A 22,911-nucleotide genomic window follows, 5' to 3' on the forward strand; every position below is an offset into this window, starting at 1 on the left:
TGTTTTTATTTTCCATTATATTCTCATCGGCATCTACGGCACAAAAGCTGCAATCCCAACGCTCATATCTCAAGCTGTGGTGAGAGGCGTAAGGAAAATGGTCTTCTAAGATCAGCAGTCTGATTACAGGAGACCTGCCTAAACCCTGTGTCGAGTCGCTTTACTTTCCCTCGACTGTATAAAGGAGGAAGTGATCAATAGGAGAATCAAATGTCTGGGGCAACAGGTTTTTCCTCTGATCAATGGAAACGGATCAGAGCTTAGAGCAAGAGAGAAGACAAGATACTATTGAGAGATTACATTGACATCACTCAGTGGCAGTTGCTCTTTGCACCGACTTCCTTTCTCCATCGCTCATGAGCGCATAGATCCTTCCACACACACACACCAGTGCAGTGCAGAAAAATGTTCTGTAGTTACAGTTTATCTACACCAGCTTTTCCTGCCATTGTCCTCGCTGCTGTGGAGGTAGAAAGTATCCTGTGTTATTGTGAGAGGACACTCATGAACATTAGCTGAACAAAAGGAGCAAAGTGTGTCTGCGCTGATATACAATACACCTCTCATTGTTCAGCAGACTGGCATGCAAAGGACAACCACATCCCACAATAGCCCCGTCATAGCCACATACACAACATACAGAACATACGCACAAACCACACAACACACATGTATAGTGCCTGAAATACTAGACACGTTAATGTCCATATGTGTTAAAGGCTGTCTATACCGGTAAGACATACAGTCTGAGTCCAAGATACAGTAGTAAAGAAAGTAATAGAGAACATTTTGCAGAGGCAAAGCTGGCTTAAAAAGTTTTTGTCCTGTAATTTAAAGCAATCTGAAGTGTAGTCATTTCAATTAGCAGTACAGGCAGGGACGTCAGCTCACTGGGGATAATGTAGCTAACCTGTAAATGGACTATGTGACGAGGGTGTCAGTATGGCAGCCCCTGGGGTCATCAGAAGGGGAGGAGGGCAATGCGTGACAATTTTTCCGCTCCCCTCGCTCATCACCACTCGTGATTAAAAATGCTGCAACACACTTACAAGCATGCAAAGCTGGCAACGGGGGCCCTTTGAAATAGTGCTGACGGCAGTTTAGCGGGGCGGCTTCCTTGAAAGGCAAGGTTCACCATGCCTTGCCATGTGGCCTTCTGATTTTCCCAGCTAAAATAGGGTGCGCCTAAGCCCCCCTTGGCATTGCCAACCATCCCAGACATCCTGACACTTTCCCCAGGGAGAGACACCCAGAACAGGTGAGGGACTCAAAATAAGGGCCCCTACCACGGCCGGCCACACAAAGTGAGTGAAGACAGGCCCTTTTGTAGGAGTGTACTCGGAAGGGGATTATTATTGTTTTTGGAGAGAAAGAAGAGCCCTAGGTCAGCTGGCCCCAGCCCCCACCCCAAGGCCTGCGCTAATCCGTGCACAAATGCCAGCCGCCTTGGCCAAAAGCCCTCTCCCCTGCACCCTGCTTTGAAGAGATGATACCCGAGCTCACCCGCTGCTACCCTCGCTGCACTGTGTAGTGGGCCATAAAACAGTGAGATGACTTTAGATGAGGTAGTGCTCGACTCTCTTCACACATTTATAACACTCCCACTGTTTACTTTGGAAGGAGCACAACAGATCGGCCACAGTCAGAAGCTGCGGGTGCCACCGAAGGGACATATGAACCTCACAAAGGCCCCTATAAAGTCCATAGTGCCCGACAGCATGAGTGAGTGAATCCGTCTAGCTGCTCTTAATCACTCCCTCTTCCTCTCTGCCTGTATCTGGCCCTGTTGGACAGTAAAATGAGACAGGTTAGTGCCAAGCTTTAATTCCTGTCAGCATCTGTTAATTATGGCCAGGACTGTTCTAATTAAAAGAGGCACCCATCTACCTTCATCGCTGGCTTTACACTGGCTGACACTGCCACATGACTCAACCGGCAGAGAGGATCACGGAGAGCAGAAGCGCAGAGCCAACTGGCAGCGGCCGGGCTCATCGGGAGAGCCGGAAGAAACCGTAGAAAGTGGTGACATCACGTTTGACAGCGAGAGGAATTTTTTCCATCCCTACAGTAGTAACAGGGACCATCACAGCTGAAAACTTTTTAAACCCGAACAGCAATTGGAGGGTGTTTTGAAGACTTTTCTCAAGGCGCTTTCACAGAAATCTTTCTTTATATGTTACACATAAAAAATGAAATTGTCATGGTGTGCGCGTGTGTGTGTAAAACACAGGTAGTTGCCATCAGATGATTCCCTGGTGCTTGCTGGGAAGGATGAGGCTCTGTTGGGAATTGGGGGTAATTAGGTTAGTGGGTTGTCAGTGTCAGGAAATTGAAAGACAATCCTAATCAGATCTGTGTTTCTAGGGAATCAAATAATTTATATAAGTAGAAGAAATCACTATTCTACAGTTACATGATAATACAGTTTACTGGACCCCCCCCCAATGCATCGAGTGTGGGGTATGGTCATTTTAGTTAAGTAGTAAAAAAATGATGAAAAGAAGATATTTTGCATAAATCCACTGTTGAATTCCTCTTTGTTAAATGAAGGCCACCTTCTATCCTCCATCATCTGATTTTCCTCTCCCCCTGCGTTCACCGAGCGACCTCCAATCACCGTGCATGGGACACATCCAAACTCATCCCCTCCAAGAGCTCTTGCTGATGGGCAAATTGTATTAGGCTCATTTGCAGTGGCCACACAATGCCCAGGTTTGACACCGTCCTCCCTGTTATAAAGTGATGAAATCATCAAGGAAGTGCTCTGGCTGCGGGTGTTGTTCGCTCAGAGGACGCGGGCAACTGACAAATTAACTCCTCCTCCACCGCAAGCATTTCATTGAGCCTTTTCTCATCCACCCTTTAGTATTAAATTTGTTTTGGGGGGGAGTTACATTATGCATAAATTGAAGGGATTGTCCGTCTTGACAGGATTAGGATATCAGGGATATTTAGGCTAGCAGTGACATGCTGGTCCAAATATGGGTCTGCAGGATATAAATGTTTGCATACACTTTGCATTAAATAACCAAATACCTGCCTGGTGGTATCAAATAAATAGAACAGCGCAGATGAAATATTTTAACTATGTTGAAAATTAATAGAATAGAAAAGACATCCAAATAGAAACATTCTTATCAAATAATGAGATAATAAATAACTTATGTTATGATGAGGCTGGCTTGACATTTACAGTATCAGTGTGGAACCTGGGCCTCTAGGTGTGGCTGGGGGTGATAAGGCCTCAGTGCTACTCCAGTGAAAGAGGGGTGAAATAAGGGTCTTTTATGGGAAAGCAATACCTAGTTATCTATCTGCAGTATGACAGCGGATGTTTTGTACAGTGTGTGTGGGACTATGTCTTTGCTTGTTTCTTTTTCTGGATACCGCACACCTGAGCTCACACAAGCAAAAAAAAAAAAGGCATGTAGCTGGCAGCTAATTAGTATGCAGTCTGCCTCACCCCAAAAGCTAAATAATTAGAGGGCCAGTCTGTGAGATCATTGACCCTGCGTTAAATATTCATATGTTTAGACCTGCTCTGGGCTCAGCTGTGTCACAGTAGACCAGCCAGGCATGGACCACATATGGGAAGGCAGCCGTGCCTCTGACACATTCGCACACACACACACACACACACACCGGAGCTCAAACACACGGACACAAACACGCACTTATGCCACTATACAGTCCTTTAACACTACTGCTTTTACATGTGATCTAATAGGGAACATGTTGGTGTGTCATCTCTGATCATCATCCTGCATTGTTGTTCTAGTGTGAAAGATTGAGGATTTATTCACATCATACTATGGAATCACTATTTGTATCTACTAGATACACTATCTATTACTTTATGCAAAATATTGTATTTTTGCCAATATTTTCTTACTCATTTTGGCTGATGTGGATACAGATCGACGCACATATTTTTTCCACCTAATTGTAGAAACATTGAGTCTCTCCTGGACTGAAATAATTAGTTATTGTGATGGCAGATGCAGACATAAAATAGTTTTTTTCAAAATGTATATATTTACTGGGCAATATAAGGAAAATACTTTATCAACAATCATGTGAATAGCAACTTTTGTTGTCGGACATGTCTATCTAACATCCCCACAGCATTTATTTACTCTTTTGACCTATTTAATTTCTATGTATTTGATATCCCTTAAAATATATGTGAGAAAGAATACTCTCCTGATGTCGTGTCCCTCTTGTTGTTTCTAACCCAGGGGTTCGTCTGGACCGCGTGCGAGGGGGCAGACAGAAGTACAAGCGGAGGTTGGACACAGAAAACAACCCGTACCTGGGTCTGACGCTCCCCCCTCCCACCAAAAAGCCTCGTGAGTACTGCTCCGTCACTAGCCCATTGTCTCCCTGCTCCGGCGACCCTCCGCTGCCAGGACAGCATGCAGGTAAAGCTGAGGGGAAATTCTAGGCCAGCGTCATGTTCCTCCTGTCTCTGCCATGTTTGGGCAGTTGAGAGATCATAAGTCAGAAAAAATAGGCCAGGTATTGTCCCGGTCAGAGCTGAATTATGATAAGTCTATGAGCAGGTGACCGATATGAAACAAAGTGCTCGAGGACACTAGAGTCTCACATTTCTACACATACTATTTTTTCCATTTGCATGCATTCTGTAGGGATAAGAGCTTTCAGTGCCATCATTTCACTCACAAGCTCCATGCATTAGTTTGCATAATGAGGCAGAGAAAGAAACGTGTGAAAGTGAGACCACCGTTCTACCATGTGTTACAATTCCACCAATTTTATCAGTGCACTGCATCTTTGTGCCTGGCTGAGCTTTGCAGTGATATGACCTTTGAACCCTGCTTTGCTTTGACATCCCGCCCCCTCCTTCTTCTATCCTCAGTCACAAAGATAGTGTCTCACCTGTTGGTGGCTGAGCCAGAGAAGATCTATGCCATGCCCGACCCCACCATGCCGGAGAGCGACATCAAGGCTCTGACCACGCTGTGCGACCTGGCTGACCGCGAGCTGGTGGTCATCATCGGCTGGGCCAAGCACATCCCAGGTATAAAACAAATGATTTTTGCTTCCTTTTTTTTTTTTTTTTTTTACCTCTCTTCTCTGTCTTACTTTCCCCACTTTTATTTTTTACTCTGTCTCGTCTCCACACACACACACTCTGTATGAATAAACATGTCCACACACACGTAGATAATTAATGACAGCAGCTCATACAGCCTCAGGGTGTGTGGAGGATGGAGGGAGGGCAAAATGGACATAGCTGCGCAAGAAAAAAAAATCAATAGAGTGCATCCAAAACCCCCACACTGAATGGAGAGGGGGACACAGACCCTGTGCCAATGTATGTTGTAATCACCAGGGATATTTAGAACAAAGTTGGGGACCTGCCCAACCAAACAAGACATCATATCACACACACACACACACACACGCACACACACACACACACACACACACACACACGGACGCACTCAAGCGCAAGCAGACATACATTGAATTATTGATGGGCATAATCATGTTTCTTCCTTGCCCCGCAGACATTCTGATAGACGAGGTGTTAGGTTATAAGAGGCTGTTGAATTAAGGATACAGCACCTCACGTCAGCAGAGATTTTGCTTCCTTCAAGAGTTTTCCTCTGATTTTTGACAGAGAACACATTGTTTAGCCGCTCTTTTTTTTGCAACCGAGGCAGATTCTCCTTGATCTTGAGCTTGACCCCCATAACTCTATAACATTACAGTGCGGTAGGCATGGAGGGGTAACAAACTAAATGAATGTGTCCCTCAGCGGCACCTCCATAACCTCTTCTTCTCATCAGCATAACTTGGACAGGCACGGAGCTGTCAGCATGCAGGAAATGTGCGACATCACTACAGCACCGACACACACACACACACACACACACACACACATACACACACACACACACACTGTTTGCCATTCTCTCTCACACACACACATACATACATACAAGTGTGTGCATGCTCTTGAATCACATTAGTTAATTCAGAAGATACATTTCAATCCCAATTCATAGATTAAGAAGGTTCATTTATTTTCAGTAAAGTGAATTAGACTCCAGCTGACCTCGGCCAGGTGCATTTTGTACCGAAAAGGTATTAGAGTACTTCTCAGAAGGAGGGGTATTAATCAGGTACAGATCTGATAGTAAGGAGATTAGAGGTGGATATGCTCCCAGCCCATGGCCTCAGCCCCGGCCCCTTACGCGTCTAAACTGTTTGGATCACTCCCCATGGGCCCTGCATGGTCAGCACACTGAGAGTTTAACAAGGAGCTTAGTCAGGACTGGATCACAACTGACCCGATAACACAGTCTCATCGTTGTGACCCAAAATTACACCAGCGTCACAACAAATACGACAACATTCCTGTGCTGGCTGGTGTAGACAGCATGCAGGCACTAACACACATACGTACAGATGGAGAAGAGTCTTTTTAGATTTGTGTGTGGTGAAAGTAAACAATATTTCACAGGTAATCTGAGGCCACTGAGTAATATGAAGCCGGTATAGTTAACCCTCTGAACCCCCAAGCAGTTTCAGGGTGTTTTCGTGCTCCGGTCACATTTTACTTGTTTAATTTATTTATTTTACAAAACTTTGCATAAAATGGAATCTATATATACAGCATTATTACCAATATTAGGGAAAAAGGGACTAAACATGCTATATATTGAACAATTTTTACAACCTATACTTTCGACCTCTCCTCTCTGGTCTGTGTAAACAGCCTGCAGCTTAGTTGCAATTTCACCATTTTTTCCTTACACAATTGTTGGTCCCAGCCAAGTCAGTCATGGCTTCCCAGTTGTGCAGAGGAAGGCAGAATTTAAAAAAAAAATTTTTTTACAGGATATAGTTAGTTTAAGTGGTTTAAATACATAGATTTTGATTAAATATTAGTATTTTTTTACGCTTCGATCTTTCCTCACAGAAGCATTAATCTCACATGATTTGTTCCTTTGAAATTTTTTTAATCCGATGATCGTTTATATTTTTCTGATGATGATAAATAGTCTATTTGTGGGGTCCAGAGGGTTAACACAGCCATCACACTGTATTTAATATACAGTGAGTGTTAAAGGCTTAAATGCGCATCCTGAAGTGCATCATCATGTTATGTGTGCACTCTATCTCGGATTTTGTGTGTCATAGTGTTGAAGCTCTGTTAATCAGATTATACTAACACGTATTGTACAGTGGATAGATTCATAATGTTAATGGGATTTGCTGCACAGATTGTTGCAGAGGACTTGTCATTCCAACTGCGTCGATAATGATCATTTAACCCAAAAACCTGACGTGGTAAGCCCGAGTGTCTGTTCCGACTGTGAGCGCGTACCTGGAACCTGACGGAAACAATGTGCAGCCCTGCGAGATGGCGAGACTTTAAGTAGATTATTCTGATCTGCTTTTGTATAAATACACACAGTGAAACGTGTACGTTTCTTTTATAGTTGATCATTTTTAAACCTATATCGTAAAATCACACTTGTTCTTTTTTAGATTAAATAGACAGAATAAAGACTTCCACTTTAGCTGAGTGCTCGGTCTGTGTCCGTCCCTTTGGTGGTGTCTGTATTAGGACAGTGGGTGTCCTCTGGCCATGAAATGGCTGCATAATTGAGTTGTACATGGCTGAACCTGATCAGAGACGGTTCACTGGTTGAGCGAGACTCCATGCACTAACACTCCATGCAACAACGGTACCCCAGGGCAGCCTACCATGCTCGGCTCCTACCATATTTCTCCCTCTATCCGCTCCGGGATAAGAAAGGAACGGAGGGGGAAAAAACTGCTGATTGCATTCTGATAGATTTTTGCAGCCTTAGGCAATGGAATTAAAAAGATTAACAGTTCATTATGAAGTAGACCACATTGATTAGGCCATTGACAGATGGGCCAATAACTAAAGTCCAAATGTAACAATTTAAATGTCGCGAAAATTGGCACTTACCTTCACCCAATTGATTTTTAATTTCCCCTATTCTCAGCTAACATTTGAAAAGGCGCTTCAAAAGTGGCATAATGTGGAGTCGAGTGGCCCTATTGAGTTTTAATTGGAGGGTGATTGGAGGATATCACAGCTCTGTCATTAGTGTAGATGGTATCTTTGCCTTACAAGGTCCAATGTCAACTTTGTCATCCCGGCTCTATTTAGCATACAACGAGAGGTCAGTTTGCAAACATGGCGTGCTTTTTTAGGTTTTATTCTACGATTTCTGATGAAATATAGAACACAATTAATCAATCAGATCAGGGGCACTTGCTATGTTAGTGTAATGAGGTAGATATTGAAGGCTGGAGCCTCTTCACAGGTTTGCCATCGCCACGCCGCAGCCTTGCCCTCATTCTCAATCTGCCTTTGATTAATTGATAATCACTGCAGAGCTTTCGGACACTAGTGTCACTGCTCCAAATAGCACCATGAAGCAGTGTCTAACGCGGCTGTTGCCTGAGGGGGGGTAGGGTCATTAGGAGCAGTGTTAGGGGGATGCTGACAGATGGCTTGTTGCTCCTAAGGTGCTAACAACCTTTGACACACATAGCAGTCCACTGTCCACCCCTCTGGCCCCCTTCCATCCTGTAAAGCTGCATTTCACTCCGTCCGAGAGGTTTAGGGATGTGTACTGACAGCTTCAGTACACTAGAAACCTGTTTACCACCTTGACATTGCTGCCTTCTTAGGACTGGTGGTGTGACCCCTGTGGCCTCATGCCCCCCAACATTGCTTCCCACCAGTGGTGCGAATGTCATGCCTTCATATGTAAAAACAGCCATGCACGCTGTTTATGCAAGAGCTACTTGTTGTTGGAGTTTGCCAGCTCCCATCTTCCCAGGCATGACTGTTTTCAGCTGGGAATTCTGGGAAGGCTAAAGGGCCAAGCAAACATTGACTCTGCTGCTGCTACTTTGCTGCTACACAGTAAAACATATTTTTGCTCTGGCATGTCACCCCCCCACCCGACCCCCCCTTTAAAAAAAAAAAAAAAAGGCATACTATGCAGGAATTGTCACGCACTGTTTGTAAACGCAAAAAAATTCAAACTTGGCCAGTAGAGTATGTATGGAGTATGTATAAAAAAATACTGGAGTATGTATGAAAACATAGTGACATGCATACATGGGCAAAATAAAATATATATATTCAGTACTATGCTGTTTTTATCTGTTTTGACAATGGACATTTTTATTTTGAAAGGACAAAAAGAGACTTCCTGTCGATCGTAAAACTAACTCAAGTGACGTGTTACTGTAAAGATAACGCCAATCTTGTATATTTAAGCGTTTTGTATTAAGTTAAGTTTTGGATCAAATTAAACTCAGTAATTCATACCCGCAATGTTTGATACAGTAAGCTAGTTTTGCTCAAATTGATACCTTGTATTTCTGTGTGTTTTATTGTTATTGCAACTTTCAGTTTGCAAACTAAAGCTTTATCCAACTTAATTCTCAGCTCATTGGCTTATTGATGTACGGCCGCAGAACTGAACTATCGACTGTGTTTCAGTTCAGTGAGTACCGATACACAGAAATAGATAAAATAAAAAAATAAAAAATACACCCATCGATAAAAATTCCACGCGATTAACCAAATTCTTAATGACCATTAATCGATCATTGATTAATTATTCATATCCCTGACTCCCAGGCTCAACACAAGAGGAAACAAACCCAGGATTCACTCTTCTTTTGGAACTTTTTACACTTGGTGTTTCGAGTTGTGTTTTTTTGGCGATGTGTCTGCTATTTTTTTAGCTTTGCGCCCAAAGGATGGTGCTCGGAAACGTCGTAGCAAAATGACAAGATATGAAGGCAAGGTCTGGTCACATTTCTGGAGGGTCATAAGTGACGATTAGGAGGGATTACTTTTGTAGGAAAAGGTTGTTCATTTTTTAGGAAAATCCTGCATAGTATACATGGGGCTACTTTAAGAAATGAAACGTCCTCTTTGTGTCTTATTGCCTGTTTCAGTATTAGATTCAGACCAGATTAATCTAATGAAACAGTCTTGTTGGCATTGTTCTATTCATTACTGGTGTTTTGGGAATATTCATCATCTGTGCTTTATTGGATTCCAGCTCATCAGCTCCGCATTTGACAGACAACCGCCTGGCGGGTTAGTTGTTAGCATGGAGGCAGCGATGTTAAAAAGAGATCGCGCCTCTTGTATGTTGTCGTGTTTGTGTCAGCTCAGCCCTCCACCATAATCACCCACCCACCCACCCATCAGCCCACCCTCCTCCAGCCCCCTCCGGGCTCCTGTTTTCTCTTTGCCATTAAATTGTGAAATCTACTTACTGTGTTGCCAGCCTGATCCCACTCAAGCTGCGTAATCTCCTTGTAATAGAGTGTGAATACTGCCCGGCAATAAATCAGCACCTCATCAGTGCACTTTATTAAATATAGACACCAACAGACAGCTCTTAGTATATTCAATTTACCCTCTGACGTAGGCTTCAACACAGGAGATAAAGATAGATTGAGCAATCAGGTGGATGCTGAGGCCTGAACCCAGGCAGGAGTGCGGGAGGAAGGCGGAAAAGCTGCAGGGAGATTGAGATGGGGGCGTATTGGAGGCAGACAGGCAGTCAGGAGTCTGCAGGGCCAGGAAAGGGACATCTGCCAGGCAGGGTGGGGGAGGGCTTTGTTTAGTTACTGTGACACATGAGCAGGTACATCCAGCAGCACAATTATGTGTGGGTGCACTGTTCATATTGTAAATTGAATCTGTAAAAATCTGAAACTGTGGCATCTGAGTTGAATATTGTGTCACATTCTTTTATAAAATGCTTTGTAGGAAATCTTAAATGCTGATGTGCCTTTAAGTGACCGTCAGCACAGCGCCATCCCTCATTAAGCAATGTTGCTTGATGGCAGCGGAGATAAATTATGTGTAATTATGGCAATGATTAAAGCCTGATTCGTCCTGGTCTTTGGGGCTTAACAGAGATATGTAACATCAGTATTGGGCAGTGGGACCCTAGGGAGGACTAAAGACTTCTCCGGTAGGGTCAGGAGGTCATAGGGTGCAGATTAAGACAAGGGGATTACTGTATTTAACGTTCTTTAACCTCATAACGTTCACACGCTACTGGTCAAATCACCCATTCTCCAGCTACTTACAATGGGATAATGGGCTGGTTATCACGCTGAAAGAAGGCAAGATAGTGGACTCACCTGAAAGTCAGTCAGTGCTGGAGCTGGAAAAAAAAGATTAATGTTCAGTCATCAACCTCTTTTGCACCAAGTCAATTCAGTTTGTATTGACAGGATTTTTTCTCCGATATAAAAACAGCCTTTGTGTCATCAAATCAGCGTCCGGGGAAAAGCTCGCAGCAAACTGAGCTGTTTGTGTTGTACATGTGGCTGGACTGCAGGTCAAATTATTTATGTCGAGCGCAGCAATTTATTACCAAGCTGCTATTGATTGGGTCCTCCTGACGCTGTCATGTAAATTCAAGAAGAATCATAGTCGGCAGCTGCACACACACACACACACACACACACACACGTACATGCACACACAGATCCACACGAACAAGCCTGCACACACACCATTATGAAGCTGCTCAAAATTGCCCTTCATTCCTGTATTGGTTATACATCTTACACCGGAGTGTGTCACTCTGCAAGATCAGAGGAATCTATACAAATCAGAGGTGCATACATTTTCTCCTTGTCCTTTTAGGGCCATCTAAAATAAAAAGCTTTGATATAGAATAAGCTTATGGCAGCATGATCACTCAGCTCAGTTTTTGAGGTTAGAATAAAAAAATAAAAAAAAGATGTGCTGAACCTCTGGGGTCCTGTTAGGGGCAGTTTTACTCCAACTGGAGCCCGGAGAGCACTTGACTTGGCTGAGGTGAGATTGCCGCTGGGCGGAAGTCTTCAGGGCCTGCTTGTCCTTCTGATAGCTCGCCATGATAGATCAGCTGCTGTCCAGCCAGAATTACTCTCTTTCCTCTTTCTATCTCTCTTTACCTCCCCCCCCCCCCTCCACCCCTCATGCTCCGGTCCTCTTTTTCGCTGCCTGCTGCTCTCTTTCTCTCTTCCTTATCTCCCTCCTCTCTGGCCCATATCTTCTCCTCTCTTTTATCCTCCATTTCTCTCCCTCTCTCTCTCTCTCTGTTGCCATTCCCCCCCTTTTCTCTCCCTCCCTCCCTCCCTCTGTCTGCTCTGTTGTCTGATTGAGGGTGAGTTACGAGGGGGCTGCAGCTGGAGGGGGCCACCGTGCCTCGTAATTACATCTCTTTTTATTACCCGCGCTAATGGCCCTCGGGGAGAGGGAAACAATAATAAATTAATAGAATATGAACTCCAGCTCAACAGAAATCTACAGCATTTCATTTTGGACCGTCCTGTGCTCTGGCAGATGAAACGGTGCTCTGATTAATCTCTGCGAGGGGTTTGAAGCAGCCGTCTGTGGGTTTGGGCTGCCCCCTCCTGCCCGCAGCCGAGTGCTTTTGGGGAGATAAAGAGAGAGGTGATGGTTTTGGCTTCTGTTGTTGGTCTTTAGTGGTCTTGTTTTCACCCTTTGAGCCATGAGTGATGGTGTGCTGATGCAGTTAGTGGTCAGTTGGGCTGTCATCTATATTTATTTTTGTTCCTTTTTGTAGATTGAATAGGATAAAATATGTCATTTTTAAAGTGAAAATCCCTTTGAGGCATATGGTGGCCATATGAGCAGGGTGCTTAAAAGTGAACAAAGAAGCGCTGCATTGTTATTATCTACCTGCCACAAAGACTTCCAGACAGAAATGTGCCGGTGCACTCAGCAGTGGAGTGGAAAAGGCCCTTCAAGCGCGCAGACAGGCCTCTCTGATTTGGTCAATATTGTGTCATGTTTGGTCAAACCCCGCCAAGGCAGTGGGCTGGAAATGAAGATGTAAATATTGATATTTCATTAGAGGAAATCACCCACTCCGACGGCACTTAACCGCGCCACCTTCAGAGAGCGGCGGCCGGAGCGCCGTGTGACCTGCGGAGTCGGGAAGTCACTTCATTACTCGATTAAATTGAGTGGAAAAAGGCGAGGCAACGACACGAGATCCCATTTGGAGCGATAATTTAGGCCCTGAAGAGAGGGGATGGCGCAGGGGGAAAAACACCACCTCTCCATCTCACAACACTGGATTAAATTCAAGGACTTTTAGCGTCAAAGGTAATTGTAGGCTGCTCGGCTGCATGTGTGCATATGGTTGAGAGGTGTCTGCTGTATCAGAACAACTCTAAAGCCTCTCCAACAAACCCTGAACAAGGCCTTCACACGGGCTGTCACATTGGGAGCAGCGCTTTAGTTCCGCTCCAGTCCTCCTTGGCATTAAAAGGCTAGACAAAGCCTCGCCTGTGATTGTGATGCCAACCTGATGCGGCAATCAAGACCACGTCCACGCTTGCATGACAATTTCCCCTCCGGCCAGTCCACAGTCTGTACAACTTAATGGCCACGTATGCAGACAAGGAAATAACACAACAAAAGATTTTAAGATGCAGTCTGGATATGTGTAATGGCACAGGCCCTTACAAAATATGGCTTATTGCCTCCACTGATAATAGCAAAGTGTTTTGAGTGCTTTCGGCAGTTTGCTTTGTTGGGTCTAATTTGGGCTCTTCAGACCTCTGACCGGTCCAGCCAGGCAGCAGCACCTTTTCTGTTAGCACTCTATTCTACTGACTATTGATTCCCCTTCAAAATGTGAAGGCCCTCACATTCTGATCACAATCTGTTAATTAATGTATCCTCTAGCTCTTCCCCTGCAGTGGTCATCACCACGATAAGGGAAATTGAACACTCAGGTACTACTCTCCCTGGCTCTTCTTTTCTCTCGGCCCGTCTCTCTCTCTCTCTCTCCGTTCTGTTTCCTTTTTACACTTTCTCTCACGCTTCCTCATCATGTCTCTTGTTCTTCTGCACATGTGTGTGTATATGTGTGTGTGTGTATGTTCATGGTGTCCTCGCAGAGGGAGATAAACATCAGGCTGGTGGCTGCACCCCAGTGAGATCATTTATATTTAAGAGAAAATGTGGGGAAAAGGTGCGGTGAGTGCCCTGGTCAATACTGTAATCTATCGCCTCTTAATCACACAGTGGCAGGTAGCGTGGCAGCAGCAAACTTGTAAAAGCAATCATATTAATCAGGGGCGGAGCTGAAGAGCCTAATATGCTGTCAGAATGGGCTGCCTGCAGGCACGGCGTGCAGGAGGAGGGGAGGTGGGAGATGTAGGGGGGAGTTCATGCAGTTTATTGACAGCTGAAGGGTAGTACGGAGAGGAGAGGGATGAGATGGCTATCTGGCTCCTATCTGCCCCTCACTCCTTCTTCCTTTCTCTTTTTACCTTTTTAATTTGTTTGAGTTTCTCACAGCTCATCTTTTGGGGATCTAGCAGTTTGTTTTATTTAATGTTCTATTCTGAGCATATGTAGAGGTGTTGAAGTGATTTGATGGCGCCAGAGCCAATTTCAGCTCATCCAGCTGCTGCTGGAGAATGAGGCCCTGGGTTTAAGCAGGTCTTCAGGCTGGGCTTGAACCACGTGACCCCTGCGCTCCATGTGTGTGTATGGATTTATGTGCATAGGTGTCATGATGCGCATGTGCACGTGTCAGTTTGTTTTCCTGGTTGACACGCGTTCGTGCATCTGTGTTTGTGTCCCCTCATCACCTCCTCCTGCAGCACAGTGCATGTCATGTCCTCAACCCCTCCAATGAGAATGTGTCTCAGCGCTAATCCCCCGCACACCAATAGAGGTGTGACAGGATACAAGGGGTAACCACATGGCTTTGTGTGTCCCGGACCTTTGCACCGATTTACTGTCCTCACTTACAGTAAAGCCCACTCAAGTGCTCTGACACCGGCTTCAAAGAGGACCTTCCACTGTGCATTTAAAATTAAACACCACTCGCTAACATGTGCCTCGGCATGTTCTCCAGGCTACCGGGGCTCGACAAGTCGTGTTTGGTTTACTGAGTCTTCTTCTTTGAAGTACTTCTAAAACTCTGAAATGAAAGATGACTTGTGGCTGAATCATACTCTGCTCCATCCTATTCCTCATTCAGTTTCTCCTCTCTGTCCTTCCAGGCTTTTCCTCCCTCTCTCTGGGAGACCAGATGAGTTTACTGCAGAGCGCCTGGATGGAGATCCTCATCCTCAGCATCGTGTTCCGCTCTCTGCCGTACGAGGACGAGCTGGTGTACGCCGAGGACTACATCATGGACGAGGAGCACTCGCGGCTGACGGGCCTGCTCGACCTCTACGTCTCCATCCTGCAGCTGGTCCGCAAATACAAGAAGCTCAAAGTGGAGAAGGAGGAGTTTGTCACCCTCAAGGCCATCGCTCTCGCCAACTCAGGTGGGGAGTCTTCAGCATGCCGACGTGTCATAAATAACACTCAGTCAGGTGTCAGGATTATTTGTGTGTAATGCAGTATGTTTTAAATAACCCTCACAAAAATAAAAGGATTAAAAAAATTAAATTATTTCATGATTTGGGATTTAAAACACTTTCATTATTATGACAAGCATTTTATTTATAATAGTTTTAATAATTTGAAGGCAGCAGAAATACACCTGTTATTTGAATTTAGCTGTCCTCTTAATAACCGTATCTGTGAATAATTTATTCTAACAATATTTATAATATAGCTACTTTCAGAAGAACAAAGCAGTTTAGAATATGTATACACATTTTTCTCTGCTTGATATTACCTCCATTGTTTATTTCCACAATATAATTTATTTTTGTTTAAGAAACATCTTGATATTTCTACTTAAAATTAATGTTGATAAAGCACTATTGCATCAGGTATAATGTAACAAAAATTCTAGGGGAAAAAATAAAATAAAATAAATGCAAACAACAAAAATAAATCTACTGAATTAACTCATTATTATGATGACAATCTATGAAGAGGACACTAGAAAATTAAAATAGGATTCTTCAAGTGAATTCCTCACTTTTTCCTGACTGGCCCTCTGAGTAATGCACAGCAGACAGTGTAATATCCAGAAACAGTAAGGTATCGTCTGACACAGTTTCAGAAATGACATTTCTTAGTTTTTCTTGAGTTTCTCAGTGTAACCTTTAGTTTGGAGCGTGAGATGGAGAGGAGATAAGGGCAGTGTATGGGAAGGAGGGATGGAGGAGCTTTTTTTTTTAATTGAACACCTTCCGTGTTGTGGTATTTCTCCACAGCGCTCCCTCTCCCCCTCTCTCTTTCTCCATCTCCATAACAGTAGCTGCAGGGCACAGCAGCCACGGGAGATACATTTAGCATTTCATTAGGAGCACGGGGGCTGTCAATAAAATGTGTTAAGTCGAATGGAATGAGTATCAGGGAGTGATGGGCCTCGTTTGTTCCGACGCGAAGACGGCACGCCGCTATTGACAGGCTCCTTTTGAGGAGGCAGGACCTGTCCCCGCTCTGATCAATGCACGCCTGGGTCACTGGGCCGCTTTCCCTTGTTTTGTCCGGGGCTGAAAAATGAAAATGCTGATGGTGGGCCTTTGCTTTCAGACAACAGAGCTTTGGTGGGGAGGTGGGGGTGTGGGAGAGAGGAGAGATGGGGGTCGCGGAGAGAAGAGGAGGAGGAGGAGGAGGAGGAGGGTGTCCGGAATGTTAGAACAAGGTCTCTGGGAGATCGCTCTCCCGGGAGCCCCTCTGTCTGACAGCTGTGAAAATTCATAGCGATTGATTTTGTAATTAGCAGTTTATCAATCGGATCGACGTGTGCTCACTGATGGATTGCGAGGAAATTGTTTCTTCAAAGTTGTTTTTTTAAGTCCACCCCCTCCTCCAAAAGACTACAAACTGCATGCTCGCTGTCTCCTGGCCTCTTTTCCTCTTTTCCTGCCCATCTGTTTCGATGTCTCCATCTCTCTTTTTTATTTTCTACTTTGCTGCGAAACATTCAATTATAGTCGGTTCAAATCAGGTTTATTGCTAAAACTTGTTTGCGAGCGTGAAAAATAGAAGAAAATACGAGTTTGATTTGTAAAAATGCAGCTTGTTAGGTTGTGAATCCAGCCTCCGTGAAAAGAACAAGAGATAATTATGTCACACCACATCCTCATTTTTTTTCTTTTTTGCCTTTTGTTCTTCCATCCTCCCCCCTCTCACCTCCCTCCCTCCCTTCCACATTCACTTTACAAAATGACCTACTTCATTTTACCACTGTGGATTTGAAAACCGTCAGGGTGAGAAATGTCTCAAGGTCTTGGGAATACAGTTGTTCCAGTCAATGAATTTGGGGCGAAGTCTGAAATCTGTTTTGCCTTTTATTGTCCCGTGTGGTAAAATATGCACCGCCAAGGTGAGACGAGTCAGGCAGCCAATGACATGCCGCCACCGGAGTGCCAGACACCGGTTAACCAGTGAGAGAAGCAGCGACCCCGGACTGTCCCTGAGAGAGGGTTGGAGGGATAGAAAGAGAGGCAGAATGAGAGGGGAGTGCTGTAACATGATGTACAGTAGGATCAGTAAAAAACGGTGGCAGTGTAGCGAAACGTTATAGGAGCGAAGAACACCGGAGAGAAGCCAGACTGAAACTGTAGACTGCTCTAAAACGGGCCAGGAGGTGGGAGAGAGATCTGGGCTGACTGGAGCTCAAGTCACACTTTATGTTCCGTACAATATAGGAAGATTTTGCTACAGACAAATAACACAAAGGCATTTAAATGTGCCGGTTCTTAACTGCTATATTTAGACAAGTGTTTTTGTCTTTGCATCTGTTTGTTTTCCCTCCACCGTGATAGTCAGAAAGTCCTTTGAGAGGGAAGGAAGAAAATTAATTGAAAGAAAGTGTTGTATTCATCTCAGGCTTGTTTATGGCGTCCAATTCTCTAATGGAGCCCCTTTCTTTTCCTTGTTTTTTTTTGTTCGTAAACAATCTGTCCTTTGGAACAGTGAGGTGTTTAATGTGTACTCGCTCTGAAGAGATTGGGTGCTATTCATGCCATTGTTACTCGGGGATAACATTGATTTTCAGTCTCGCTGGTCAAGGGCCGTATGAATATCCCGCCCAGTCCACCAAAGACTAAATAAATAAATAAATAAAAGGAATAAAGCAGATGTTTTTTTTCTTTTTTTATGATCTATTCTTTATCTTGTCGGGCTGTGAGTTACACTGATAATGTGTTCGCTGCCTTACTGCTACTGACAGAGCAGTAAAGATCAATCGTGAGATTTAATTTAGTTTTTAGAAAAATCCATTTCCCATCACTCCTGTTATATTACCAGAGTGCAAACTACACTTACAAGTTACTTTTTTTCCTCTTGTCAAATTTGAAAATGCATCACGCTCCTTTTGTCTCTTGCTCTCGTCCAATCAGACTCCATGCACATAGAGGATATGGAGGCGGTCCAGAAGCTTCAGGACGCCCTCCACGAGGCCCTGCAGGACTACGAGAGCAGCCAGCACCAGGAGGACCCGCGGCGGGCGGGCAAGCTGCTCATGACCCTGCCTCTGCTGCGGCAGACGGCCACCAAGGCCGTGCAGCACTTTTACAGCATCAAGGTGCAGGGGAAGGTGCCCATGCACAAACTGTTCCTGGAGATGCTGGAGGCCAAGGTCTGATCAGAGGGCGGCTGACTGGCAACAGCGGAGGGGCTGCGTTAGCGATACAGAAAGTGACTTGAACCAAGGCGGAGGGGACTCAGGAGAAGGAGACCCCCACTGACTGTGCTAGGCAGGAGAGAGACTGACCTCTCTCACTCCTCCTCCTGGAACCCTGGGACATTAAATAAAAAAGAAAAACTTGGTTATTAGTATAAATATAAAAATGATGCAGATTAATTTAAAATATATAAGAAATGCTATGTACAGTAATAATTTTTTTGGTTTTTGTTAATTGTCAGTGGTCATGCTGTATATGAAGAAGGACCCCTCTGCCCCTCAGCATCTTCAGAATAAGTAGTTGCCAGTTCTTGATAACAAGATAAAGAAGTTTTTTTTCCAGAGAACTAAAAGTTCCTTAAATTTGTTCTGAAGACAGCAGAGGTGTCAACAACCAGAAACACTTGTCTCACAGTTGTTGTTTTTTTTTTCCTGGACTTGACCAGGACGTGTATATATTTATTAATGGAAGACTGAGTGTACAGTTCAAAGTCTGGTGAACTTGGTGGCCATTTTCTCTTGTTCTCCTCCTGGGATAAAAAAAAAATTGTTACCTAAATGTGAACTCTTATCAGTTTAAATGTCCTTGGATATACCTCTCCAGAGCAGTAAGCCGTGTGATCTTTGTGGTCTCAGACTGGGAGACTTGCTGGTCCCATGTTTAACCAAACTAGCATAGGCAGGTACAATTAGTCAGTCGTCTTATTCTGTAGTAACTCAGCAATAAAAGGGAGCTGTGGGGAAGCCGGGCTTAACCTCTTATCTTTCATGTGCTTTTCAATCCTGCTGTTGCTAGAAGACCATGCCTGTGTATCTCAGACACACCGCTGCACACTAGCGTTCCTCCTCTCCTTGTAGTGGTTTGTGTCGGTGCTGTTAATGTAACCCATTGAACCCCAAATTTGGTCACTGTTTAAGCCCGTGGAAATTGCCACTTGGCATGCAAATAGATGACCTGATTCGGGATAGGTGAAAGATGAACGGCGTGTTTGGTGTGGCAGTATCAAAGGATTTATGCCGAGTGGCTGAAGTCCAGGAGATTCCTTGTTCAAACAATCAGAGGCCCCATATGTCAACCGCTCTATTTTGGGCCCCTTTAAGCCCGTGGCAGAGTCATCCCACACACAGGGAGCAAGGTGCCCAGCATCTGCTCTCACCATTTTAGACACCTCTCGTCTTTTAATAGCTGTGCCTGCATTTATAGAGCTTCAACCAAACAGAGGTAAATGGCAGGTGCAGAGCGGGAGTGGTGGCGCTTCACACTGGGTTTATTTTTAACCCAGCGGGAGGTTGTTGTCTGCACGGCCTCCCTACAGGAGTACAGTAGACACGTGGAACACTTCATCTTGACCTCATGTTGACACAGCGGCCAGTGCCGAGTAACACCCTTCCCACCGGGCCAGGAGGCGGGCAGGCAGGCATCTTGCGAGGACACCTCCGGATGCCCGAGCATGCACATGTGAAAAGCTATGCAAGAAACAAAGTGTCAGCATGCTCCTAAGGGTAACAGCAACCCAACAGTGTGTCAGTACAAGGTGTGATCTGCGGTGGGAGAGAGAGATCTCATGCTCCCTTCTCCCTGTGTTTAGCTCCATGTCCATTACACTGGGTGTGAGTAATACTGTAGAGTCCAGTCCAGCAGAGCTGTGCCGCTAGTCTCCATGTGTGAGAGAATGTGTTGGAGGCGAATGCTTATACTACTGAAGGATTTTATGTGATGTGATAAATTGTGGCGCTGTCACAATAATATGATACTGTGATCAAAGGAATCCCTGACATTGCAGTAGGCTAGAGTTGCCACCATGCTTGCGATATCAATTCCTCGCACTGATCCAGCGGCCGGCATGCCTTTTATACAGCAGCCTGATTGGCCACGTGACGGAGGACGACTACCCACTCAAGCGCCCCCCAACTCGAACTAGCCGCTGTCCAGTTAACAAGCTCCACAGTAGAGGGTGACAATATAACTTGAGTTATTTTACTGTTGTGCAATGCAACAGGGACCAATTCTGACTGGAACCATGCTAAAAAAGCATGCTTTTACTTAGATTTGGGAGAATTTGTATGCTATGAAGTGACATATTCTAAATCCCTCTAATCAGAAACATGTATCCTGTATAGCAGATGAACTATATTTGATTTGCTCCACTGATAGAAAAGACAAAAACAAACAACTTTTGTGCTTCTTTCAATAAAAGTGCAGTAAAAAATGAAAACTTTTGCAGAAAATCTTTACAACTAAAATTTTTTAGTGGGCCAAGATGATCAGCCATAAGAATCATAATAACGGGAGTCCTCTGATCTCCCTTTTTTCTTTTTACCTTGCAATATGGCACTGTGTTAAGTAAAAGAGAACATGTCTTACATTACAAGCTGTGTCTAAGTGTGTAAATATATCAGCGTCAATACAGTAGGTTGCCGAAATACCATTGAAAATAAAGTATGCAGCGCCCTGCTGACTACTACCTCATTATCATATTGTCAATATTTCTCTGATTCAACACTCTTATCATCCTCACATGTCTGTGACATACCTGAGCCATCTATGTTTTTATCAGAAACTCTTTCTCCCTCAGTGCTCCTGCCAAAATATTTGTAATTGTAGTTACTGATCTTGTCTTCCCACTCATTCTTCATCGATCTGTTTGTAAAGGTAAAGCATGCTTCACGTTGACCACATGACTTGGCCATCAGTGGGTGTGACCCCCATTTTGGTTACTAAGCGGGTATGTGTTTTTATGAACATCAATGTGTCAGAATTGGTCCCTTGATGATAAATTGCAGACAGGGGCAGGTAACTGATTTCCTGCTTCTGTGCTATGAGTATTTATGGTGTGAAATATATCATTTGGCAATGGTGTACATTGATATCTCTGATCGTTGAATCACCAATATCTGTGTAACTTTTACGTTTTGATTTTCAAAAAGGTAAAGGATCAATGAATTAAATACTACCTGAACTCTGTGATTCTTTTGTGTTCCAACTAAAAAATATGTTATTGTTTTATAAATCATATTCCACCAATACAAGGCACAGACTGCGTATATAGACATGTATACGACATGATCCCCAACAGTGAACCCAAAACAGCAGTATGTCATAAGCCCCGCCCCCTCCATGTTAGCAGATGGGACATGAGCCAAACTACTTTTTGGAATTGGTTTCTATCATTTTTTATCATTCTTACAACACTGATTTTGTTCACTGAACAGTTTCCTGCTGAGCATGGCTTTAAATAGTTATTTGATGCTATAAAAATGGGGTGTGACATCATGATTGTAAGTGTGATGGACTCCTGCAGGTGTATGGGCAGGACCTCGATACTGCGGGTAATCGAGATGCGTCATCCATCTTGATATAGTCAAGAATGTTTAAGGTAAAGTCAGCAAGCTAATATAACATGCTGACAGTTATTAGATATAATGTTTACGGTCTTCACCATCTTAGTTTAACATGTTAACATTTGCTAATTGGCACAAAATACAGCCAAGGCTGATGGGAATACCATTAGTTTTGCAGGTATATGGTTTTAAACTTAAGTATTGGACAAATTAAATTTGACATGATGAGGGAACTAGACAAATGTCAGGTATAATCAGTTATTACAATCCATCTTGATATTTGATAGCTATTTATGACAATAGCTGTTGAGACATGTCACATCATGGATTCATCATCTGAAAACTACGGCTGCAACTAATTGATTTATCTGCAATTATTTTCTGGATTAAGGGTAGTGTCTTTAAAAATCTTGTTTGTCCATCTAGAAACAAAAGATATTCAGTTCAATATGACATAAAGTAGAGAAAAGCGGGAATATCCATATTTGACAGGCAAAACAACATTCTGCATAAGAAATTATTTAAAATTATAATTAATCAATTACCAAAATAGTTGATTATTTTTCTGTTGATCGAGTAATCGATTAGGCAGCTGCTGAACATTTTTTATCTGCTGGTTTTGCAACAAAATTCATCTTCTGGGCACCATGAATCACAAATTTGCCAATGGTGGAGTAGGGCTGGGCGATATGGACCAAAAGTCATATCCCAATATATTTAGGCTCAATATCAATATACGATATATATTACGATATTTTTATTGCAAAGTGAGAGCATATGTTCAGTCAAAGTCAAAGCCAAATATGACACAAGTCATTTTATTGGAACCGTTTATTTAAGTGAACATAATACTGTATAACAACAGGAGTATCTTTCTTTAAAATCAAAGCTCCATGAAGTGCACATTTAAATAAAAAAACATCTTAAATAAAAGCTG

At 43.7% G+C, this 22,911-nt stretch overlaps 1 protein-coding gene across 3 annotated transcripts in view; it reads left to right on the forward strand.

Annotated features, from left to right (window-relative positions):
* esrrb (estrogen-related receptor beta) overlaps positions 1 to 18,593 on the forward strand; it is a 42,477-nt gene extending 23,884 nt beyond the window's left edge. For 2 of the 3 annotated variants that reach the window (XM_059354075.1, XM_059354074.1), the window contains exons 5-8: positions 4,239 to 4,421; positions 4,880 to 5,041; positions 15,100 to 15,369; positions 18,349 to 18,593. In XM_059354075.1, the coding sequence (XP_059210058.1) occupies positions 4,239 to 4,421; positions 4,880 to 5,041; positions 15,100 to 15,369; positions 18,349 to 18,593 (860 nt within the window). The remainder of the gene's footprint in view (positions 1 to 4,238; positions 4,422 to 4,879; positions 5,042 to 15,099; positions 15,370 to 18,348) is intronic. The other variant, XM_059354076.1, reaches the window with a different exon arrangement.
* Positions 18,594 to 22,911: the final 4,318 nt, after the last annotated feature.

Source organism: Centropristis striata, chromosome 16, assembly GCF_030273125.1.
Source record: "Centropristis striata isolate RG_2023a ecotype Rhode Island chromosome 16, C.striata_1.0, whole genome shotgun sequence".
NCBI lineage: Eukaryota > Metazoa > Chordata > Actinopteri > Perciformes > Serranidae > Centropristis > Centropristis striata.